The 24,963-nt window shown below is 55.1% G+C and overlaps 1 protein-coding gene across 4 annotated transcripts; it reads left to right on the forward strand.

Annotated features, from left to right (window-relative positions):
- The first annotated feature begins 7,502 nt into the window (after positions 1-7,502).
- On the forward strand, positions 7,503-22,923 carry GRK6 (G protein-coupled receptor kinase 6). Of its 4 annotated transcripts, XM_060094875.1 has the most exons (17): positions 7,503-7,691; positions 11,380-11,475; positions 12,413-12,525; positions 12,643-12,720; positions 13,078-13,178; positions 13,514-13,606; positions 13,712-13,775; positions 13,915-14,055; positions 14,341-14,531; positions 15,325-15,362; positions 15,454-15,543; positions 16,509-16,717; positions 16,808-16,945; positions 20,780-20,917; positions 21,000-21,134; positions 21,249-21,250; positions 21,788-22,923. In XM_060094875.1, exons 1-17 carry the CDS (start codon positions 7,640-7,642, stop codon positions 21,894-21,896), a joined length of 1,788 nt encoding a protein of 595 aa, XP_059950858.1. In that variant the 5' UTR covers positions 7,503-7,639; the 3' UTR covers positions 21,897-22,923. The 4 variants fall into 4 exon arrangements, with proteins under 4 accessions (XP_059950858.1, XP_059950855.1, XP_059950856.1 ...); XM_060094872.1 differs by lacking the exon at positions 21,249-21,250; XM_060094873.1 differs by lacking the exon at positions 21,249-21,250 and having other exon boundaries at positions 21,327-21,875.
- Positions 22,924-24,963: the final 2,040 nt, after the last annotated feature.

Consider the following 24,963-nt stretch of genomic DNA (forward strand, 5'->3'; position numbering starts at 1 on the left):
CTTGACTTAAAACTTTCTTTGTATTGTGATTTCCTTTTGGGTGTATTTTGCTAAATGAAACTTGTTAAATTTTTTTCTTAAAATAAAGAGACTTTTTCACAATGAAAAAAAAAAAAGAAACCTGCCTCTTTCTGTCCTCAGTGATTGGTCCAAAATGAACACCTGACCCAAATCAAACCAATGAGAGGCAACCCCAGGATTTTTGCTGGAATCAAGATAGAGGCTTTCTCTTTCTATAAAAGTTGCCATGTTGGTAGGAAGTGAGCTTGAAGCTGCTGGCAGCCATCTTTAGCATCTCAGAAACTGCCTGAGAATAAACACAACACTTTAAAAGCCGAGTCAGAATATGGGAAAGACAAATTTTGAGTGACACCATTTGAGACCTGAGATGCAATGACACTTGAAATCAGAACCACCACCTATACTTTTCAGTTACTTAAACCAATAAATTCCAGTTTTTTACTTCAGCCGGTTTTAGTTGCAACCAAGAGTCCTAACTGATGCAAGCAAGAATTCATGCATCGTTACCAGGAAGTTTCTAAAACAAAACAAAACCGCTAGTGATCAGCTCTGTAAGTCAGTAGCTTAAAGAATAGGAAAACAATGACCTTAGATGCAGGGACTAGAGGGAAAAAAACAGCAACGAACTTCAATCAGGAAACCTTCAAATCCCGTCTTGAACCTCAAATCACTACCCAAACCTCAAATCACTACCAACCCCTGGCGTGACCATGGGTCAGGGGCTAAGTTTTTCTGAACCTTGACTGCCACGCCTCTTTAGGGAGGGGATGGCACTCACACCATCTGGCAGGCTTGTTGAGATGCTTGAATGGGAATGCATGTGAAAGGGCAGAGCCTGGCATATGGTTGGGGCTCAGTCTATAGGAGTTTACGAAGAAACTTTCCCATGTGGACACCCCCCGCCTCAGCAATTTCTACACGCGTGCCCAGTTCCCCCTGAACATCTGGGTCCCTTCCATCAACTGCTTTGGATCAGAGCAGAAAGGCACTATCTCCTCACCCTGGTTTCTGTCTTTCCATACCTGAGGTGTCAGTCTATGGGATGAGAAGGGAGAAACCATCAAGTTCCTGCTCACAGGTTCCTGGATCCACGGACACACACAGACCCCACTCCTCTGTAGCAGAGACTTGGGGGTGTACATTTCAAGAGGTGTCAGAACTGCCTATTCAAAGACAAGTTTAGGGGGTCAGGAGGTACCCAGCCCATCATCTTTCATTCCTCCTCACTCGGTGGCACCATTTTTATCCCGGTCATTCAGGCCACCACCATGGAACATTTGTACAAATGGAAGCCACTCCTTCCTCCAGACGAGTGCTGCCTGTCAGAACTTCTGCAATGATGGAAATATTCTCTACCTGTGTTTTCCAATACAGTAGCCATTAGTCACATGTGGCTATTAAGCACTTGAAAAGTGGCTAGTATGACTGAGGAACTGAATTTTCATTTTATTTAATTTTAATTTAAATAGCCACACGTGGCCAGTGGCTACTGTACTGGACAGTGCAGCTCCACAGTGTGACAAGAGGGAGAGGTGTATGAAATACTGTTGGAGAGCTACACAGGCCCAGATCAAGTTGGGCCCTGGTAGGCCAAGGGGAAGAGTTTGGGTTTTATTTTTAAGTGTAATGGGAAGTTAGTTATCTACTGCAGCTAATAAGAGATGACAAATTGCTCCCAAATTTAGCGGCTTAAACTACAAACATTTACAGGCATACCTCACTTTATTGCACTTTGAAGATAGTGCAACTGGGGTAGGGTCCACTTCCAAGTTCATTCACAAGGCTGTTGGCCTCAGGTCCTTCTTGACTTTTGGCCAGAGACCTCAGTTCTGGCCATGTAGGCCTCCCCATAGAGCAGCTTCCTTGAGGGTGAGCCAGCAAGGGAGTGGAGAAGGCACCTAAAACAGGAGCCACAGCCTCTTAGTAACCTGATCTATGAAGTGACATTTCAACACTTTGGCGGCATTCTTTTCACTAGAAGTGAGTCATTAGGTCCAGTCCATGCTTGAGGAAAGGGGATCACATCAGGGGGTGAATATCAGGAGGGGGGATCATTGGGGTCATCTTAGAGGCTGCCCACCCCAGGAAGCCACCGGGAGGTTCTGAGCAGGAGAGTGACAGGACCTGGTTGATTGTTTCTAAAATAAGCAATAGAGTCACATGATACAAGATTAAAGTCCAAAAGCGTATAAGGGGACTTCCCTGGTGGTCCAATGGTAAAGAATCTGCCTGCCAATGCAGGGGACGTGGGTTCGATCCCTGGTCAGGGAACTAAGATCCCACATGCCGCGGGGCTACTGAGCCCTTGCACCTCAACTAGAGAGCACGCGCGCCACAACTACAGAGCTCACCTGCCCTGGAGCCCGCACGCCACAACTAGAGAGAAGCCCACGCACCACAACAGAAAAAAGATCCTGCATGCTACAACAAAGACCTGACACAGCCAAAAATAAAAATAAAAATAAATAAATAAATACAAATCATTTAAAAACCAAAACAAAGGGTATAAGATGAAAAGCCCCCCTCCAGCCCTGTCCCCAGCCACTTAACTCCCCCTTCCTGTAGGCAACCAATGTTCCCATACCTCATGTGGCCTTCCAGAGGGGGGTCCATGCGTACAGAAGCAGATTCATCTGTGGGAGTTAGTGTTGTTCACTAAATATTTCCAATTCTATTCTCCTTCCAGGCGTATAGTCGTTATTCCAGAATCTATTTCTGTGTAGCAAACCACTCACAACTTAGTGGCATAAAACACCAACTTATTAGGCTGATGGATTTTGTGGGTTGGGAATTCAGGCAGGACACAGCAGGGATGGCTGTCTGCACCACAATGCCAGGGGCCTCAGCTGGGTCTGATGGGAATGCCCGGGAGCTGAAATCACCCAGGGGCTTCTTTGCTCAACTGTCTTGGCCTCTAAGTGGGACAACTGGAAGGCTGGGCTCAGCTGGAACTGTCAACCATAGCAGAGCACCTACCTACACGTGACCAATCTATTCAGTGTGGGCTTATCACAGCACAGCACAGCGGATGAGCCTGAAGGAACATCCTGAGAGAACAAGCATTGCAAGAAACCCAGGCTCCATGGCCTTTTTTTTTTTTTTTTTTTTTTTTTGTGGTACGCGGGCCTCTCACTGTTGTGGCCTCTCCCATTGCAGAGTACAGGCTCCGAACGCGCAGGCCCAGCGGCCACGGCTCACGGGCCCAGCCGCTCCACGGCACGTGGGATCCTCCCAGACCGGGGCACGAACCCGTGTCCCCTGCATTGGCAGGCGGACTCCCAACCACTGCGCCACCAGGGAAGCCTTTTGTGACCTGGCCTCAGATCTCATGTGTATCACTTCCACTATATTCTACTCATGACGAGAGTCACTAAGGCCAGGCCAGAGGTAAGGACAGGGAAATGAGAACCCACCTCTTGCTGTGTGGGTGGCAAGGTCACACTGCAGAAATGCCTGTGGGATGGGAGTGTATTGCTACACTCATCTTTGGAAAATACAATCTCCCACAGTAGTGTTGGACCTCCACACCCCTCTCAACTTAGTTGTGGCCATGTGGTTGCCTTAACCAATGAAATGTGAGCAGAAGTGACTTGTGTCACTTTCAGATGCAAGCTTTAAGGGCCATCATATGATTCCCCACATTTCCTTTTACTGCCTGACATTGCAGAAGCGCAGATTGACAGGGAGTCCCTAGCGTCCTGGGTCCCTGAGTGACTCCTAGTGGAGCCTCCCCACTTCCCAACAACCTGCACTGGACACAAGGTGTACCTGAGAAGTAAACTTTTGTTGCTTTAAGTCACTGGAATTTGGGGATTGTTTGTTACTGCAGCATAACCTAGCCTATCCTGACCTTTTGTATACAACTACTAGCAAAACTTACCCACTGTTCTGCACTTTGTTTTTTTCAATTTTTAAAAGATTTTTAAAATATTTATTTATTTATTTGGCTGCGCCAGGTCTTAGTTGCGGCATGCAGGACCTTTCAGTTGAGGCATGCGGGATCTAGTTCCCTGATCAGGAATTGAACCCAGGCCCCCTGCAATGGGAGCACAGAGTCTTAGCTACTGGACCACCAGAGAAGTCCCACTTTTTTTATTTAACAATATATCTTGGAGATTGTTTATATCAGTACATGAAGAGCACCCCCCCCAGTTTTTTTTTTTAAAGCTATATAGTATTCCTGTACAGGAAAGGACTAAATTTTACTTAACTAGTCCCTATTAAGGACAATTAGTACATTTGGTGTTTTTGGACAATGCTGCAGTGAACAACCTTGAACATTCATTTCTTATTTTGCTTGAATGCAATTATATTTGTAGGATAAACCCTAGAAGTGCATATGTCAGACGAATGGTGGCAGACTTCCCTTTTAAAAAGGATCACTTTGGTCATAGCTAGAGAACGGGTTGAAGAGTCAGAACCCAAGAGTTGTGTGTGGTACCATACCCTCCTCACCCCATATCAATCACCAAGTCTTATTCATTCGAGCTCTATGATAGCTCTCAATCTGGCCACTTGTCTGCACCCACTGGCCACCGCCCCAGCACAGTGCATCATTCCTCTCTCCAATGATTCCTATTAAAAGGGCCTCCCACCTGTCTTACTCAGGATACTTGGCTCTAAACAATGAAGCTGATTGTGGGTAACTTAGGCAGACAAGGAACTGATTGGATGCTCTTGGGTGCTTGCTGAATTCCCCTACCCCAGGAAGGGCCTGGCTCGACCACCTCCCCCTCTTCTTCCACTGCCACCATAATGAACCCTAAATGGTCCTCTGATGTCTTATGTTAATCACTTGCTTTGGATTTCAAAGACCTGCTTGCAAACATTGGAAACGCTCCAGGTACCAGGGACCTTAGAGAGGAAATTCTGCCTCCTCTCTGATTTCCCTAGTGAAAAGCAGAGCCTGCTTCTGCATTTTATAGGTTACCTCCCAAAGGGGAGGGGTATTCAGATGTTGGGCGTCAAAACAATCGGTGTTTACAAGTCAGCCTAGGCCCCTCTCTCCCCACCCTTCACCCCACCCCTAGCACAGTGTGGCTGAGTCAGCAAATATGATCAAACTACTCCCTGGTTTAGCACACCCTGGACAGCTCCCCACTACGGTCAAAATGAAGTTCAGACTCCTTACCTAGCTTCCAAGAACCTCCCTGATCCAGGCCTCTTCAAGGCCTCCCCATGCACACCCCAATGTGTACCTGAAACTCTAGTTCAGTGCTCTGCCCTCAGGTGCCAAATGCATGAGCCCTTAACAACCTTCCTCTACAGAACTCTGAACATATGCTGGTCCTCTATCCAGGGGCTCTTTCCCTCCCACTCCAGTTACCTCTGAAACCTGCACATTCTCACTTAACTCTCAGGTCTCACTTAGACACAACACCCTTCACTGGGTGAGGTACCTGCCCTTTGTCCTACTGACCACTGGGTTTCCTTCCTTCAAAGTACTTTTCTTTATTCCCCAAAGTATCCTAGATCCATGAGCTTTTCTCCATCTCCACTGCCACCTTCTCAGTCCAAGAAACCATCCTCTCTCTCCTGGAATTCAGTAGGCTCCCAACTGCTCACTCTGCTTCCACTCTTGGCCCCCTGAAAGTCTACTAGCTAGAGTGATCTTTTAAAAGTATAAGTCAGGGGCCTCCCTGGTGGCGCAGTGGTTGAGAGTCCGCCTGCCGATGCAGGGGATGCGGGTTCGTGCCCCGGTCTGGGAGGATCCCATATGCCGCGGGGCGGCTGGGCCCGTGAGCCATGGCCGCTGAGCCTGCGCATCCGGAGCCTGCGCATCCGGAGCCTGTGCTCCGCAACGGGAGAGGCCACAACAGTGAGAGGCCCGCATACCGCAAAAAGAAAAAAAAATAAAAGTATAAGTCAGGAACTTCCCTGGCGGTCCAGTGGTTAAGACTCCGTGCTCCCAATGCAGGGGGTGCGGGTTCAATCCCTGGTCGGGAACTAAGATCCCACATGCCACATGGCCTAAAAATAAAATAAAATAAAAGTATAAATCATCCTTTCAAAGGTTCCACATTTCATTTAAGAAAAACAAACAAACTCCTCTCCGTGGTTTACAAAGCCTTTCAGGATCTACCTAGAATCCCTGCTCCTTCAACTCATCTCAGACTTTGGGCCCTGAAGCTACACAGGCCTTCTTCCTGTTCCTTGAACATACCAAACTTACTCTAGGCTCAAAGCTTTGCACTTGCTGTTGCCTCTGCTTGAAACTCTGTTCCCCAAGATCTTTGTGTGGTTGGATCTGCTCAAATGTCACACCCTGAGACCATTTCTCCTATTTTGTCTTAATGTCTTAATAGCACTTGTCACTCCCTCAGACCACCCCATTTATTTGTTTACACATAGGATTACCATATTTATCCCCCTTCTAGCAGGTAGGCAGAGAGATTGACTATCTTGCTGGCACTACTGTATACCCTAGCACCTGGCCCAGTGCCTGGCACAAAGTGCATGCTCTGTATTTTTGGATGAATGAATGTATAAGAATCAGAGAAGCCTAGTTGAATCGGACTCTGCCTTACCCGCAAGTTTGGGCAAGCCTCCGTTTCCTGGTGTGCGAAGTGAGGGTGGAGGGGGTAGGATGTTGAGCTAGAAGGTATTGATTAGCTGTAAAATTTCGGCCTTGTTTTCTCCCTAGTCCTAGGCCTGCAGCCCTCCACTGGACCTCAGCTCCCCACCTATATAATGGGTGTGAGCTCATTCCCTACGTCTTGGGGTGGTAGCGCTGCCTTATAAGGCGGCAGAGGCCGAGGGCGGACAAGGCCGTGTGGGTGGAGAGAAATCACAACATCCGGCTGTGGGGGCGGGGCGGGGCTGGGGCGCCCGCGGTGGCCGGCCTGGAGGCCTGGGAGCAGCTCGGGAAGCCGGCACCCTCCTGTGGGCCTCTCCCTGCTAACGATGTGCGCCCTCCAGGATGGGCCGGCCCAAAGGAATACGGCTGGATATACGGCCCGAACTTGCTTGAGGCCGGCCTCAGGAGGCCCAGGATACCAAGCGCATCCCCTACAAATCCTGGGCAAGCCAAGGCGAGCCAAAAGGACCCGGCCCACACCCACATCTAATGGCCCAATCAGAGTGCAAAGCTGAGAATGACTGACGCTTCCTTCATCCAATCAAATACCAGGGATCTGGGGCGTGACCCAGAGGACCCACCTCTTTTGTCCCAGCGGAGGGCTCGGCCCTAATTGGCAGTTTGGTATCCTACGAAGGCCCAGAAATTCGAACGTAGGGGCTGAACCCCACCGCAGACCAACCAGGAAGAGGTGACGTTTTAAGTCCCGCCCCCCTGTTCCTTTGAACGAATTCCTGGCTCTGGGGGCGGGGGATGATGAAGAGGCTGTCTAATGGGAAGACGGCGCGGCGAGCGCTCTCCCGGTTATTGGCTGAGTAAAGTAAACAGAGGGCGGGCCGGGGCGGGGCGTGCCGGGGCCGGGGTGGCCCCCGGGAGGGGGCGCAGAGTGCTCGGCGGGCGGCGGCGGCCGGGGAGGCCCGGGAGGCCGCGGCGCGGTCACTGCGAGCCGAGCCGAGCCGCGCCGATCGCCATCCGGCCCCGGCTCCCTCGCGCAATCCCGGCCGGTGGCGCGGCCCGGCGGGCCCGGCGGCGCCGCAGCCCATGGAGCTCGAGAACATCGTAGCGAACACGGTGCTACTCAAGGCCCGGGAAGGTGAGGCTGTTGGGTGAGGAGAACGCGGGCGCGCGGCCTCAGAGCTCGACCGGGTGCCTCAGCCGCCCGATCCCCTAGGGCAGCTCGCTCCGTGCCCCTCACCTCGCGCAGACACGAGCCCTTCCGGCCTGTGGTCCTCTTCCTCCGCACCTGCCCCCCGGGAGCTGGAGCCCAGCAAGGGGTGGGGGTCAGGCCGCCGCCCGCGCGGCGAGGGGGTGGGGTCGTGGTGAGGGGGTGAGAGGAGGAGAGAAGAAGGAAGAGGGAAGGGTGGGACCCCAGCCCCGGGAGAGCCTCTCTGAGCCCTCTCCCAGGTGAGAGGTAAGAAGATGCCCCAGGAAGGGGAAGGGGCAGCCCACACCCCACGTGCCGGGGCCCAGACTCCGGCGCCCAGCCTGGGCCGGCACAAAGTTGGTGCAGGGTAAAAGGTTTGGAAAATAAATTAACGGAGGCTCTGCGGTAGCACAGCCTATGCGAGGTGGGGAAAGTGCTGGTCATATATGCTACCAGCATGACTGCCACTTGCTCGGTGCTTCAGGACACTGGGGACAGAGGTGAATGGGTCACAGTTTTTGCCCTCGGGACTAGTGGGGCAGATGGGCACAGAAAAAACTGGAAGCTGAGTTTTGAAGGAAGGGAGGCATGCCAGGCTGGTAGGACTGTTCAGTGCAAGGCCTGGCAGAGGGAGCCTGTCTTGTGAACCTAGTGTTGCTGAGCTCCTCAGACATTACCAGTCACCTGCTCTATGAGGATCCTGGGGATGCATAGGGACCAGACTTGGTCCTCACTGCCTTGCGGTCAGTCTGCCCCTCACCTGCCACTGTTCACCTCAGTAACATAATCACCGAACGCCTACTCTGTGCCCTGTCCTGTCCAGGGTGCCAGGGACCAGCAGAGAAGACACTTCTATTTGGAACTCTAGGGCAGGGAGGTCAGGACTCTTTGCTGGGCTTTCAGGCTGAAAAAGACATCTGCTTCGCCTTTCTGACCTATTTTACAGGTGGGAAACTGAGGCTTAGATCAGTGACTAGCCCCCAGGACACACAGTGAGACTAGTTGACTCCCGCCTAGGGCACAGGATGTCCCCAATGCAGTCTGTAGGAAACCCAGAGGAACCCCCAGCTGGCACAGCATCTGGTGCCCCCTGCCTGCCCAGTGCATGTTGACCCTGGGAAAGTGCTGCCTGGAAATGGGCATGGCAGTCTGGGTCCTCAGTGCCCAGAGCCTTCCTTATCTCCTGTCCGTTATCGAGTCCTGGGGCTAGGCCTTCCTCCCAGCCTCTGGGGGCATCTGCCGATTCTGTTCTGCCTCGTCATCCAGCCATCCAGGGAGGAGGGGTGGGGAGAGCCTGGCCAGGCCTCCCTTCCTAGGGCTGTAGCCAGTTCAGGCCTCAGGCCTGCTGAGAACACTGCCTTGCCTGACCAGAGAATATGGGCACCTTCTGATAGGCTTCCTCAGGCCATGGGTGAGGCATAGGGGGTTATGGCCAGACTGAGACCAATGCCTTCACTGGAGAATCCTTACTCCAGCCTGGCTCTGTCCCTCTCACCTGGGTGGCTCTAGACAAGTCTCTTCTCTCTGAACTTCAGTAACTCTTTTTGTGGGATGGTTGAGGGTGGGACCTAAAAACTAAAGGAAATCCCAGTTGTCACTGAGTTCTGAACCCTGGTCTGTAGATTGAGTGCATTGGAATCCCTTCATGAGCTGGCTGACAGCTTGGACCCCAGGCCTTTGCCAGCTTTCCAAGTAATTTGAGGCCCTGAGTGATTTGGGATTTCATGTATTCAGTTGACACCTGATGCCAGGCATGTTTGCAGTGGGAGAAGAGCTTGGGTTGTGGTCCTAGGGAGCTGGGTTCGAGTCCTGACTCTGGGACCTCCAGCCTTCGTAATCTTGGACCAATGGACTCCTCATTTCAGGGCCTCGGTTTTCTCATAAAATTGGGCCAGGTCTGGAAGAATGGCTATGAGGAGGAAGTGGGACAGCACTGGGGGTGTGAACCCTCACTTAGTCCTCCTCCCTTTCCCAGGCCCCCAGAGGCACGGGGAGGGGACCAGGCTGGGGTGGGGAGGAGCCCCACTGACTCTGGTGGCAGTTCCAGGACAGGATATTTGCATGTGACTCTGCTGCTGCCTTGATGTGGCTGGGAGGAGGGAGAGGAGGAAGTAAGTGATGGGGGTAGCAGGCGGATGGAGGGGTGGGGGAGGAGTTCCCCTTCTGGGGAGGCCTTGCCCTGGGTTGGGGGGTGGGGGTCTGTTGCTCACTCACAGTGGAGCAATGACTGTGGGGTATGCTGGGTGCAGGCTGCAGGAGGGCTGCTAGCAGGTTTCCCAATGGGTACCCTACAACACTTCCTCTTCCAGGCAGCTTAGGTCAGGGAGCCTATTGGAGGACCCAGCCTTGCCCTCTCCCTAGACGGTGGCTCCTCCTGCACCACCTGCCGTCAGCCAGGCCAGATGGAAACAAGGCTGGGTAAACCATAGGGGAAACTGAGGCCAGGCAAGGGATAGTGGTGGCCTGAGGTTGCCACTGAGTTGTTGGAGCTGGGACCCACCTCTTGCCACAGCTCTACTGGGTACTGGACACAGACTCTCCTGGTCACCATCACAATACCTCTGGAGATGGCTCTGGACCTGAAGTACACGTGGAGAAATTGAGGTTCCTAGAGAGCAAGTGATGGGCCTGAAGTGTAAAGTGGAGATTCAAACCCAGGTCTGTAAGATTCCAAGACTCAGGCTCCTTCCACCATTTTCAACCTCATGGCCCACAGGCCACATCTAGCTAGATCTCTAACATGTTTTATTTATTGGGCTGCAGTGGGTTTTTTAAAATATAGGAACCAATATTTCCTGTAACAGTCCAGAGTCTCGGCTGATTTTGAAAAGTCAGAAGAGCTGGCCACATTGGGCCAGCATTCCTGCCTAGTAACAGTCAAGCACTCAGCCGTGGTTGTACTGCAGCTGCCTGTGTTTGAAGCGGCACGCCGGGTCCAGTTCCCACACTCCTCACCACTCCCTGTTGTCTACCATCTGGCCCACATTTACTGTACCTGTCTGGCTCTGTAGGCATTTGAGCTGCTACCTTGGTCTCAGCAGCTACAGATGAGGGGTCAGCTAGGTAAAATGAGGCAGGTAGCAGGACCAGGAAAGCAGGGGTAGGGATCCTGAGTGCCAACCCTCCTGCCACCACTTTGCTTGCGTCTCTGATAGCTCTGATGCAGGGCCCCGTAATAGGAGCCTGGAGCCTACCTGGTGACCCAGGCTGCCCTCTGCCTCTGGCATCCCTCAGGCATGTTCCACATGTCCTGGAACATCTCCTTTCTGGGCCTTGACTTACACAGTCCCCCCCACTATCATGTACTTCTCTTGCTTCGCCTGGGAAACTCCTACCTGGTAGGAAGAAGCTGAGGCCTGCCAAAGCTACCTGGAAACCCCACTCTCCCCCAGTGGCCTGGCCTCATGCCCCTCTTGGCTCTTCCAGCCCAGAAGCCCCTAGCAGGAGGGCCTAGGGGCCCATGTGTCTCCTGGAACCCAGCGAGGGCATGTCGCGGCATGCGGAAGGAAGGCCCGAGGTGCCTCCCAGAGTGGACTGGGCCTAGGCTGGGCCCTGAAGGTCTCTGGATTGCACTGAGGGTGGAGGGGAGGCACAGCAGTGGCGGGACTCGAGACCCAGCACCTGTTTGCTTCCACAGGTGGTGGCGGGAATCGCAAAGGCAAAAGCAAGAAATGGCGTCAGATGCTGCAGTTCCCTCATATCAGCCAGTGCGAAGAGCTGCGGCTCAGCCTTGGTGAGACCTGGGTAGAGGCGGGGTGTGGGGTGGAGAGGTGAGAGGGTCCTGCTGGTGCCAGGCGGGCCTCCCCCGAAACCTTGCCTCAGGGTGGAGGGGCAGGGTTGGGGGTTTTGGGCAGCAGAGACATTGAGGCCGCGCCACCAACCCAGTTTCAGTTCCTGGGCTTGGGCTGGGTGGAGGGCAGAGAGCACATAGGACAGCAGCGGGTGGTTGGGGTAGGCGTGGGGAGGAGGACGGGGTCAGATTGGGGGTGATCTGAGGGAAGCAGCGGAAGGGAGGGCCAGGCCTTGGGCGAGCAGGGCGAGCAGGATGGAGCGGAGGGCGCTTCGGGGGCTGGAGTCAGCCCTCACTGACTGCCCGGGGAGCCCCATGCCTGTGCTCAGCCCCACCCAGCCTGGCCCTGCGGCTGCCCCGCAAAACCTTGATGAGAAGGGCCAGGCCCCCTCTGAAGGCCTGCACGTGGGCTAGGAGTACACAGTGGCTGTTTCCACCGCTGGGAAGGAGGCCTAGCCTCGAGCTCCCCGGAAGCCACAGCTTCCTCCCACACTTTCACCAGGCAGTCAGCAGGTGTGGGCCGGGCCCAAGCCGGGCCGGAACCTCACAGACCACACCCAACCCCAACTGTGACGTATGCAAGTGGTGTGAACCAGGAGACAGCGGCCGGAAGTGAGGACCCCGGCTCTGGAGCCACACTCCTGGCTGTGTGACCTTGGGCTAATTACTTATCCTCTCTGGGCCTCGGAGTCCCGAGCTATGATGGCAGTAACAGTAATGCCACCTCAGTGCTGTGGTGAGGGTTCTAAAGGAGACAATGGCTGCCATACTGCAGGGCTGGAAGCTGTTGTTAGGGCCCCGGGCCTGGTAGTGTGGACAGGAGTGCCCTGCCGGCGGGCTCCAGGTCCAGAAATCCAACAGCTCCCACCCCTGCCTGCAGAGTGTGACTACCACAGCCTGTGCGAGCGGCAGCCCATCGGGCGCCTGCTGTTCCGAGAGTTCTGCGCCACGAGGCCCGAGCTGACCCGCTGCATTGCCTTCCTGGACGGGGTGGTGAGTGCAGCCCAGCCCAACACCAAGGGTGGGCAGAGGTCCCGGGCCACATGTGCCCATCTCCCCACACCTGTTGCTGTACCCAAACCCCAAGCTTCTCTGCCTCCCACCCCGCAGGCTGAGTATGAAGTGACCCCTGATGAGAAGCGGAAGGAGTGTGGGCGGCGGCTAATGCAGAATTTTCTGAGCCACACGGTGAGTGAGCACTGATGGAGGGATGGTGGCAGCGGGTGGAGCGCAGTGATGGGGAGAGGACTGACCACAGCTCAGGCAGAGAGTGCCCTGGAGCTGCTCCAGGCTCACCAGGCAGCACTGTGGGCGTGGAGCCCAGGAGGGTGGGCTGGGGCTCTGGACCCTGCAGCCTGCCAGCAGCTCTGCTTCATCCTGCCTCAAGGGGAGCAACAGAAACCAAGTTCAGCAACTGGGCAGGCTGGCGCACCCCCGGCCCACAGCCACCCCAGCACAGGCCCGAGGTCTCTGCCATCTCTGCCCTGGGAGCGGGTGGCTGGCCAAGGGAGCCCCTGCACTGACCTGTCTGTGGCTTGTCCCTAGGGTCCCGACCTCATCCCTGAGGTCCCCCGGCAACTGGTGACTAACTGTGCCCAGCGGCTGGAGCAGGGGCCCTGCAAAGACCTCTTCCAGGAGCTCACCCGGTAAGCCTCTCCCTGCCCATAGGCTGAGAATCGTGTCCTGACGGGGGGGCTTCTGTGGACCCAGAAGGCTGTGAACAGTTCAGCAGGTGGTGAGGGAGCTCAGCCTGTCACCACAGCCTTGCGCCGGCTCTGTGACCTTGGGCAGGTTGCCTCCCCTCTCTGTAGCATCTTGGGCTTCAGCCAGGATGCATGTCTCCCACCTAGGTGGGTGAGCAAGAGGGTTGGCTGAGGATGCTGCCTTTCAGGCTGAGCATACCCATAACAGGGGGCGTGGCCCATCAAGCCAAGAACTTGGGGTGTCAGGGGCTGACCAGTGGGCTGGGTCTTCTCGATAGGCTGACCCACGAGTACCTGAGTGTGGCCCCTTTTGCCGACTACCTCGACAGCATCTACTTCAACCGTTTCCTGCAGTGGAAGTGGCTCGAAAGGTGAGCTCCTTGAAGGCTGGACCAGGCTGGGCCGGGTTGTGGGGGCTCTCATGGGCGTCAGGCCCCTGATCAGCTAGTGTTTGATTCCCAACCCCTTGTCCACAGGCAGCCAGTGACCAAAAACACCTTCAGGCAGTACCGAGTCCTGGGCAAAGGTGGCTTTGGGGAGGTGAGTGGCCAGGCCAGAGCCCAGCAGAGTGCAGAGGTGGGGTAGGGTGGACCCTGACAAGCCCCTTCCCCCTTTGAGCCCCTGTACCCCCAGGAAGGGCACAGCTGGTCCCCATTTGCCCCATCTACCCTGGCTACAGGTATGCGCCTGCCAGGTGCGGGCAACAGGCAAGATGTACGCCTGCAAGAAGCTGGAGAAGAAGCGGATCAAGAAGCGGAAAGGGGAGGCCATGGCCCTCAATGAGAAGCAGATCCTGGAGAAAGTGAACAGTAGGTTTGTAGTAAGTACAGACCGGAGACCCTTCCCTTTCCCCTGGCCATGCCTGCTCTCCCCACTCGCTGGACTAAGATCTCTTCCCTCCCACGGGCCCCCTCTAGGCACGACTGCCTCCCCTGCCCTCAGAGCTGCCTGGGAAGGGTGGGTTTGGGGAATTGACACCTAGCCTAGGGAGCAGGCTGGGCCCCAGGGAGTGGTACTAAGAAGGATTTTTCGGGCGGCTGGCACCAGCCCCGCCACCAGGTGGCCCACGGCCCCTGCTTCAGGACTTGGGCCCTCTTGGTCACAGGTGAGCTTGGCCTACGCCTATGAGACCAAGGACGCGCTGTGCCTGGTGCTGACGCTGATGAACGGAGGCGACCTCAAGTTCCACATCTACCACATGGGCCAGGCTGGCTTCCCTGAGACTCGGGCCGTCTTCTACGCGGCGGAGATCTGCTGCGGCCTGGAGGACCTGCACCGGGAACGCATCGTGTACAGGTGCAGGGGTGTGGCCCTCCTGGCCAGGGGCCGCAGCTGGGCTCGGGTGGAGGCTGCAGAGAGATGGTGGTGTGCTGGGGCTGCCACTGCGGGCACAAGTCTGTCTGGGCTCTGGCTGGGGGCTCCACACTCACCCACACGAGGCAGACTTGAGAGGCTCAGAACCCAGGCTCTGGGGTCTGGTTGACCATGTGTGAATCCAGGCATTGTCACCCCTCTCTCACTCTGTGACCTTGGCCACTCAGCTCCCTGCTCACAACACCATTTTCTTTCCTGGGAAGCAAAGACTATAATTCCTGCCTCTCTTGTAGGGAATGAGTGAGATAATGCTGTAAAGTACATAGAACTTGGTAGTGGAGATCTCCTCTTACTACTATTACTGGTGATGATTTCATTTGAGCCTCACAACGGCTCCATGAGGAGATGGATGAGTAGCCTCGTTTGACAGATGGAAAAGGTAGAGTCAGCCACCAGAGTGGAGGGAGAGTGGAAGCCCCTTGACACTAGAGGTGGACAAAGCTGCTGGTGATGTCTGGGAAGCTTCCCTCTGAGTGGGAACTGCCTTCCACTAGCCTAGCGAGTCCCAGGAGTCCTGGCTGCATAGATCCTTCATCTGCTCCCTCAGGTTGGGGCTGCTGCCAGGGCAGGCAGGGCTGTCTGTCCTCTGGCAACAAAAGGCTCCCACACCCTGCTGCACATCCCATCCCAGGGGGTGAGCGAGCTAGGAGGGGTGGCCCTGTCTGGCTGCTGGGCAAACTGAGCAGCATCTGATCCTGCCCTTCTCTCCCCACAGGGACCTAAAGCCAGAGAACATCCTACTAGATGACCACGGTGGGTGAGGGGCCACAAAGGGTGGGAGAGGCATGGGGGAGGTCTGGCCCACCTGCCTTACGGGCCTCCCTGCTTCTCCACCCACATTCAGGTCACATCCGCATCTCCGACCTGGGGCTGGCAGTGCACGTACCTGAGGGCCAGACGATCAAAGGCCGTGTGGGCACTGTGGGCTACATGGGTGAGTCTCCCTTCCCCCTGGCCCGCCAGCCTCCTGGGTCCTCTCTCTGTCTTGGGCCCAGTCCCACCACCCCTGTTGGGAAGTCTCCTGTACCTCAAGGAATAGGAAGAGCTGATGTTCTTCTTTTATAGATGAGGAGACCAAGACTCAGCCAGGGCCCCACACACTGTGAATCCACAGCATTCACTCACTACATATTCACTGAGCTCCTCCTACTGGCTGGGCCTACAGGTGGCTACCAGTGAAAGACAAGGGCCTCATCCTGTTTCCATGGCCCCGGCTCTCCACTCCCGAGACCTGCCCATGCTAGAAGTGGGAGTGCCCATCTGTGGCGGAGGCCAAGATGTGGCCCCAAATTCCCCTTGGGACCACGTGACACAGTAGACAGAGCTCCAGCTATGGGCTCCACCTCTTTCCTGTTATGTGTCCTCGGGCCAGACATTCTGCTTCTCCCAGCCTCACTTTTCCCTGACCGTAAAGTGATCATCACCTACTCCCAGGGTTGCCTTGAAGATGAAAAGAGGCAGGCAGTAGGTATCCAGCAAATGAGTTGCTGCCTTCTTTCCTCTCTTTGATATTAAATCTAGAGGTTGCAAACTGGCAGCCACACTAGGCCTAATTTGGCCTCCATCTGTGTTTAAATCAAATTGTTTTTCAAACAATTTGAATTGATCGCCAACATTTGATAACCCAGACAGCTTCATGTTAAAAATACAGATTTCTGACTTCTCTTGAAAAATCAGAAGACGTGGCCCCCTGCAGGGCCATACCAGCTCCCTTTGATGGGATGTGTGCTCTCCTACTCACCTCAGTCCCCACCGGGCTGCTGATGGTGCCTGCCTGGGTGGTGCCAGTGGGTGTTTGAGCTGGTTACCCTATCTTGACATGCATGCTGGGCGTTCCTGAGGCCCCAGGGCTCAATTCCACCTCCTGTCCCATCTTCACTCCTGTGCTGTCCCTCCCAGCCCCAGAGGTGGTGAAGAACGAACGGTACACATTCAGCCCAGACTGGTGGGCGCTAGGCTGCCTCCTGTACGAGATGATCGCAGGCCAGTCACCCTTCCAGCAGAGAAAAAAGAAGATCAAGCGGGAGGAGGTGGAGCGGCTGGTAAAGGAGGTGCCCGAGGAGTACTCCGAGCACTTTTCCCCGCAGGCCCGCTCGCTCTGTTCCCAGGTACAGCAGCCAGCAGGAGGCCCTACTGGCCAGGGCTGGGGCTGGGGGCGCCTCTCCCGGGGCTACCCTGACCACCCTGCCTTGCCGTAGCTCCTCTGCAAGGACCCTGCCGAGCGCCTGGGGTGTGGGGGGGGCGGTGCCCGCGAGGTGAAGGAGCACCCCCTCTTCAAGAAGCTGAACTTCAAGCGGCTGGGAGCCGGCATGCTAGAACCACCCTTCAAGCCTGATGTGAGTGCTGCCCATTCCTGCCAAGGGCAGGGCCAAGCCCTGGCTGGGGGGCAGGGGTGGGCGGGAAGGGTTGGGGCTCTTGGAGGATTGGTTGGGACACCCTCATTGCAAGTGTTAGAAAACTCAAGTGGGTTAACCAACAAAACAGAATTCACCGGGCTCAGAAAAATGAAAAGCTGTGGGAGAGGCCTTGCTTTTGGCCTACCCGATCCAGGGCTTCAACAGTGTTGGAGGAATTTGTCTTCCTCTGACCACTACTGGTCAGTGTGCAGGCTTCTCTTTCAGGCAGCTGTCCCCAGGGTGTGGCAGGCCTACATCTTAACAGCTCAGCCACCCTAGAAGACAGAGAGTGCCTCTTGCCCAATAATTTCAAAAGAAGTCCGAAAAGGAAAAGCAAGGCCTGAGGCTGATGCTCATTGCCTGATTGCCCAGAGACCCCTCAGCAGCCACACCTGGATCCTATACCCACCTGAGCCACTGCCAGTGGTGGGAGATCGGTTTCCCAAAGGAAAACTAAGATGCCTTGCCAGCAGGGGAAAGGGCCATTGGGCTGGCAAAACATCTGCTGCCCACTACACCTGGCAATGCTGACCTCCCGTCTGGGAGCAGGACACTCCCCTCTGCAGAGTCTCACTCATTTACTGAGCATCTCAGTGGGTCAGGCATCCTCCTGGCAGAAACATCCTCGAGTCATCAAATTCTAAGTGGCAGAAGCCCAACTCAAACTTACGCCCAACATGGAGCTTATTGGTTCATTTGGCCAGAAAGTCCCAGAGTAGGGCCAACATCAGGGTTTCATACCGAGTTGTCAGGACTCCATCTCTTGGCTCTGCTGCAGCCTGTTGACCGTTCTCCCACTGAATTTAGGTTTCTCTGTATAAAGTCATAGGGAAGGTTCTGATTGGCCAAGATTAGATCATGTGCTTGCCCCCTCTCCTGTGTTAGAGGACTGGGACCTGTGATTGACAGTTCACCAGGAGCACGGGGGAGGAAGGTGGGTGATGGGCAGGCCAGGTTGGTGGCTGTCAACCACACATGTGATTGTTTACACATTCAACAAATATCTGAGTGCCTATATGTGCCAGACCTCAGAATTAAGAGAGTCAACAGGACCCAGTCCTCCCTTCATGTTCTACTGGGAAGACACAGCAAAATAAACCAGTAAGTGAAAAAAGAGTGGTGGGGTGGTGAGAGTATTTCTAGACAGGATGGTCTCTGAGGAGCTGTTGGTTAAGTAGAAGCCTAAAATACGTGAAGGACAGAGCTGTGCCAGGATTTGGGGCGTGAGCATTCCAGGGAGAAGGAGCAGCCAGGCATTAAGATCCTGGTGCAGGGACCAGCCATGAGAGGTGGAACAGCAGTGGAGGCCAGTGTGGCTGGCGTGAGCACGTGCAGGGAATGTGGAGCAGGAATGTGAGGTGGGGGTGTGGGCCACAGAGCAGGGGAGCAGGAACGGGAGTGGGAGGCCACCTAGCGGGCTGCTGCTTCTGCAGAACTGCATCTTGTAGGTGGGTCTCACCAGCAACCCACGGTTTTAGCCTTGCTGTGGGCAGCTGAACTGAGAGCCTGACTTCCGGCAGCCTGCCTCAGGGCTGGCCCTGCCACTCGAGTTTACTCCTCCTTCCCTGCACATCAACCTTGAAAATCAGTGCCTTGGAGTTTAACTTTTTTTAGAAGCAGCAGATGAAAAATGTGCTTGATGATGATATAGTTTTTCACAGCTTTGTTGAGTTCACATACCATACAACTCACTCCTTGAAAGGATATAATTAAACGGCTTTTAGCATAGTCAGGTTGTGCAACCATCACCGCAAGCAATTTTAGAACATTTTCATCACGCCTCCCCCCAAAGTACCCCATACTCATTAGCAGTCATTCCCCATTCTCCCCTCCCCTGGCCCTTGGCATCCACTAATCGACTTTTTGTGTGTGTGTGTGTGTGTCTGCGTTGTGTCTTCGTTGCTGTGCGCGGGCTTTCTCTAGTTGCGGCGAGCGGGGGCTACTTCGTTGCGGTGCATGGGCTTCTCATTGCGGTGGCTTCTCTTGTTGCGGAGCACAGGCTCTAGGCATGTGGGCTTCAGCAGTTGTGGTGCAGGGGCTTCGCTGTTTCACGGCGTGTGGGATCTTCCCGGAACAGGGCTTGAGCCCGTGTTCCCTGCATTGGCAGCCGGATCCTTAACCACTGCGCCACCAGGGAAGTCCTTACTAATCTACTTTATGTCTCTCTATATTTGCCTATTCTGGACATTTCATATTAATGGGATTATATAATATGTGGTCCTTTGTGACTGGCTTTTTGCACTTTGCATAATGTTTTCAGGGTTCACCGATGTTGTAGCATTTATTGGTCCTGCATTCCTTTTTTATGACTGAATAATATTCCATTGTACGAATATGCCACATTTTGTTTGTTCATCAGTTGATTGACGTTAGGGTTGTTTCCACTTTGGGGCTATGATGAATAATGCTGTTTTGAGCATTCACATACAAGTTTTTGTGGGGACATATGTTTTCATTTCTCTGGGACATACACCTAGAAGTTGAATGCTGGCTTATATGGTAACGCTATGTTTAACCTTTTGGGGGAACTGCCAGACTTTTCCAAAAAGCAGCTGTATGATTTTACATGATGATATTTTGACATCCTTAACAGTAGGACTTAGAAAAAAATGTAACGATGAAAAAAGAAGTGGCCTTCTGGAGTGAGGTGGGCTCCTGGCAGAGGGCTGGGGGTGCAGGGAGGTGGGAGGAATGTTCTAATCCTTTGGTTGGCTGTGAAGCAGAAGGGGATGGAATATGCCATTGGACATCCCAGGACAGAGGACCTATCAGCTCCAGGCCCCGCATGGAGTACCCAGCTGAGATTCAGTCTGCGCTGCCCTCACCAGTTGCACCTAGACAGCTGTATACAGGTGGAGGGGGGTGCCTGTTACTGATTCCGTATGGCACTGTGGGGGCTGTTTGGCCACCGTGGGTCAGCTCTGCAGCCTTGTCAGGCAGTGAACAGTGAGGGATAATGAGCCCCAGTTTAGAGGGGAACTTGGGCCTCAGAGAGAAGGGACTGCCATGCTCAGGAAGTGCATGGGGCACTTGTGTTTTGTTTTGTTTTGGAAGTATAGTAGATTTACAATGTTGTGTATTAGTTTCTGGTGTACAGCAAAGTGATTCAGATATATATATGTATGAATGTATATATGTGTATATGTGTGTGTATCCATATTCTTTTTCAGATTCTTTTCCATTGTAGTTTATTACAAGGGATTGAATATGGTTCCCCATGCTGTACAGTAGGACCGTGCTGTTTATCTATTTTATATATTGTAAAATATATCTGCTAATCCCAAACTCCTTATTTATCCTCCCGCCTTCCTCTTTGATAACCATGAGTTTGTTTTCTATGTCTGTGAGTCTGTTTCTGTTTTGTAAATAAGTTCATTTGTATCATTTTTTTAGATTCCACATAAAAGTGATGTCATGTTAAATATATTTGTCTTTGTACGACTTACTTCACTTGGTATGATCATCTCTGGGTCCATCCATGTTGCTGCACATGGCATTATTTCATTCTTTTTTATGGCTGAGTAATGTTCCACTGTACATTATTTATATACATATGCCACATCTTCTTTACCCATTCACCTGTGGATGGACACTTAGGTTGCTTCCATGTCATGGCCATTGTAAATAGTGCTGCTGTAAACACTGGGGGCACCTGCAAACCAGGAAGCTGCAAGGGTCAGGGCAAACCCAGCCCCAGCTCAGGGTTGAGCTGTCCTCCTGTCGAGGAGGGGTGTGTGTGGTGTTGCTGTCTAACCGCTGCCTCTGTCCCCCCAGCCCCAGGCCATTTACTGCAAGGATGTTCTGGATATCGAACAGTTCTCCACAGTTAAGGGTGTGGAGCTGGAGGCCACTGACCAGGACTTCTACCAGAAATTTGCCACGGGCAGTGTGTCCATCCCCTGGCAGAACGAGGTGGGGACCTGCCCAGCTGACGGGGTGGGCTCCAGAGGGGCGCCCCTGGGGTCAGTACTCACAGCTGCCTGTCCTGCGGCAGATGGTGGAGACCGAGTGCTTCCAGGAGCTGAATGTCTTCGGGCTGGATGGCTCGGTTCCCCCAGACCTGGACTGGAAGGGCCAGCCGCCTGCACCCCCAAAGAAGGGACTGCTGCAGAGGCTCTTCAGTCGCCAGGTAACCCCCAGCAGTGTCCTACCTGGGTCCCCCGCCTGGCTCCAGGGGACGGTGGGTGGGAGGCGGAGCCGGTGCCTGCGTGCGCGGGGAGTAGGCGTCCTCCAGCCGTGTCAGCGGTGCCCAGGGTCTCTGGCCTCGTTCCCGCCTGTCCCCCACCCCCGGCTGGGCTCACGGCCTCTTTTCTCTTTCCAGAGGTGAGCAGTGTGGGCTCCCCATGGGTTGGCCTTGCTGCCCGGCCTTGGGGAGCCACAGACAGCCCTTCCGTGGCAGAGGCGAGATGTGGGCGAAAGAAGTCCGGTGCCCGCTCCCTACCTCCCCCTCCCCACTGCTTCCGTGCCCAGCACCTGCAAGCTGCTAGCCTTGCTTAGCCATCCGTCTCCCCACGCCCCGCCTCCAGCGGCCCCAGGGGAGAGGGCCCTGGCAGAGCCTGGGATCCGCCTGGGCCTCCTTACTTCAGCCTGTTGGCCAGCAGCCTGTGCACTGATGTCCACACATGTCTGGCCTGAGCTGCTGCTCTGGGCCCCTCGTGGGGAGCCCCCTCCTTGGAGCACGGAGCTCCTGGTCTGCCCTGGCAGGGCCGGCCCAGGGGACGGCCCTGGTGGCTAACTGCGCCCGCTGTGCCTCTCTCCCTCCGTGTCTTCCCCGCCCTCCAGGACTGCTGTGGGAACTGCAGCGACAGTGAGGAAGAGCTTCCCGCCCGCCTCGAGCTCCCCACCCGCCTCTAGCCCCCAACCTGAGGCCCCGCCGGGCGGCTGGCGGTAGCAGCTACTCCAAGCGCTGTTTACAGTTTTGCACAGTGGTCTTCCCCATTGTCCACTCAAGTTGTGGCCTGGGGGACACAGCCGGAGCTGTCCCCAGTGCCCTCTGCCCCTCAGCCCCTGGTCTGGCTGAGTTGGGCAAGGCCTGGACTGTCCCTGGGACAAAGGTGCGTCCCTTCAGCTCTTGTCTGTGGAGCTCGGGGCTTTCTGTATTTATGTCTTTGTACGAATGTATATAGCAACCAGAGCGTTCTTAAGACCCACCCTGGAGCTGGCAGAGGGGCTCCTGCCACACTCCAGGCACCTCAGGCCCAGCTCAGACGGGCGGGGTTGGGCCAGGCCAGGCCCCTGGGCCCCCAGCACTGTGCTTGCCACCGCCGACCTCTGAGTGAGACTCGTGCCTGCCCCTGCCACCCTGGGCTTAGGCCGCCACCTCTGGGGCCCAATACTGTCCGTTCTCAGCACCTGTCAGAGCTGGATCTGGGACCTCTGTGTCCCCTAGGCCTGTGCCAAAGTGTGACCAGAGATTGGGCTGACCCTGGGACCCCTCAGTCCACTGCCCAGGCTGTCCCAGATGGGTCTGCCTCTGCCTTCCAGCTCCCAGGTCACCTCGTCCCTTGTGCTGGGCCCTGTGCTGAAGACACCTCGTGCAGAAACACCCCAGCCCAGGCCAGGGGAAGGGTAGGGGTGGGGGTGTCCCTGGCCAACCCTCAAACATTCCAGACTCCCCTCATAACAGACACATGTGCCCAGCAATAATCCACCCCTCCCTGTGTGTGTGCGCGTGTGCGTGTGCATGTGTGTGTGTGTGTGTGTGTGTGTGTGAGGGGGGCAGGCAAGGCTGTGGGCCTGCGCCCCAGACCCCAGCCCTGGCCCTTCCCGGACTGTGATGGCCATCCTGGTCCCAGTGTTAGGGTAGCGTGGGATTACAGGGTCCCAGTTTTTCCATATTTAAAGCCAATTTTTATTACCCATTTTGTCCAATATAAGCTGCCACATGTCTCTGTGAATACAGTCCGAGCACAAACCTGGCCAGCTGCCCCCGCCTGCCTCTTTCTTGCCCCTGGTGGTCCAGGGGTCTTCCTGCTTCCCTGGCCCTGCTGGAAGTGGAAAGAGATTGGAAGTGGGGATAGTGGGGGCTGCCCTTCCAGCAAGGCCCAAGGACCCCCAGGGCCGATCTTGGGGTAGCCTCTCCAGGCAGCCAGGCTTTGGTGGCCTTTGGGCCCAGCAGCTTCCTCAACAGGTTGAGGACTGAGAGAAGAAGCCTTGGGTCCCCACTAGGTATGGGTCTAGCTCTGGAACCACTAGGGTGTGGGCCTATGCTGGAGAGCCAGGCTCAGCTGGCAGTATCCCCTCCGAGGCCAAGGTGGCCTGGCTGCCGCTTGTGGGTTTGGAACGGCCTGGGGAGTAAGGTGGGAGCTGCTGTTAGGAACACCTGCCCAGTCTGTCTTACCTGGACACCTGCCAGTTAGGAGCACCTGCCCAGTCTGTCTTACCTGGACACCTGCTGTGTGATTTGCCCGGGGCCAGTACACATGTGTTAGAGCCATTCCTCTGCTTTGCCTTTGAAGCAGGAAATGTGGCTGGGCAGAGACAGACACTGGTGATGCTGGAAGTTAGGCTGTGGCAGAGGTGGGTGGAGACCAGCCATGTGGCCATCAGGGAGGATTCTCTGAAGGTAGCAGCTGAGCCAGGTCTTGAAGGAGACATTCACCTGGGGGACAGAGGAAGTTGGGGAGCATTCCACCTGTGCAGAGACTTGGGAGTGGCAGCCTGTTGACCACAAGTCTGTCCTAGACTTCACAAATCTGTTCCTGGTCTGTAGCATCCCAGTGGCCCCCAGCCCCCCAGGGATGCTCTGTAACCACCATAAGTGTTTGTTTCTTGCCTCTGGGCTGGGTACCCAGTGCCACAGAGGCCACATGAGCTTTGCAGTTGGATAGCTCTGGGCTCAAGTACCAGCCTGGCCACTTGCCAAGCTGCCTTTGCATAGGCCCTTCCCTTGTCTGGAAAGCTGGGTGTGATACCCCTCGCCTCACCGGGCATCTATGAGAATCCAACTAAGTAGCCAGTCACCCCCTTGAGCCCCTGGGTCACTGGCAGGACTCTTGCCTGTTGGGGGTATGTGGGTGCCGGGGGTCAGGCTGATGGCTATCTTAAGGACAAGTCAAGGTTCCAAGTACCAACTTCGAAGGGGCCTCTGGTGGCAGCCTAGCTCTTGGTATGTGGAGTGTGCACCGCTGCTTCTATTGACTTGAGGGAAACGGGGTAGGGAGAGGGCCTTGCCTAGGTGTTCCAGCTGGTGAGCGGCCATTGCAAGTTGGAGAGGAAGCCAGCTTTAGATGAAGAAGCTGGAGGTGAGAGGTTGGGGCCTGAGGTGCTCCGGGCTCTGTTGTGCGCGGTCGGGGGAGATAGGTATTAGTGTGCAGAGGCCACAGCCCAGCTCTGGGCAGGTGTGCGAGAGTAAATGAGTGCCAGGTAGCCGGGTGGGCCCAGACCTCCCACCAGACTTCCCTTAGGCTAGGTAGAAACTTCTCGGCTAGGGTTCAACCCACCTTAAAGTTCTTACCACAGTGGATGCTTGGCAGAGAAAACTCCCAGAATTCACTTCTTAACAAGCCTTGCCCAAGTTCACCTCCTCCCAATCCAGCCCTATGGTAAGAGCTGGGGGACCCAGATGGAGATGAGGCCCCTGCCAGCTTCGACCTCTGTCTGGTAGGCAAGCAGACGTGGGGACAGTGGGACCCAGTGTGATCAGCACTGTAGCAGAGATGATGCTGGGACTGGGGGCCAACACCAAACAGGGGAGGCCCCTTGCCACAATGGTGTCAAGTTGGTACCCTCCAGGATACAGAATCAGATGTTCCCAGGGGAGGAGACGGATGGTCTAGAGCCTCTAGTGGTTTAGGATGGCTGAGCGTGGGATAGTGGCTGGAGCAGAGGTCAGTGAGACTGCCATCCCGGGCTTTGAAAGCTGTGTTAAGATGCGGGGTCTCATCTGGAAGGTGGGGCAGTCCTGAAGGGTTGTAGGTGGTTGTGTCAGGGTGTCTGCCTAGCATGTACAAAAGCAC

The sequence above is a fragment of the Mesoplodon densirostris genome, chromosome 3 (assembly GCF_025265405.1).
Source record: "Mesoplodon densirostris isolate mMesDen1 chromosome 3, mMesDen1 primary haplotype, whole genome shotgun sequence".
NCBI classification, from domain to species: Eukaryota; Metazoa; Chordata; class Mammalia; order Artiodactyla; family Ziphiidae; genus Mesoplodon; species Mesoplodon densirostris.

Coding starts and splice junctions, on each gene's coding strand:
- GRK6 (XM_060094875.1), top strand. CDS start 7,640: ATGGAGCTCGAGAACATCGTAGCGAACACGGTGCTACTCAAGGCCCGG. Junction 7,692..11,379: donor GCTACTCAAGGCCCGGGAAG/GTGAGGCTGTTG, acceptor TTGCTTCCACAG/GTGGTGGCGGGAATCGCAAA. Junction 11,476..12,412: donor AGAGCTGCGGCTCAGCCTTG/GTGAGACCTGGG, acceptor CCCTGCCTGCAG/AGTGTGACTACCACAGCCTG.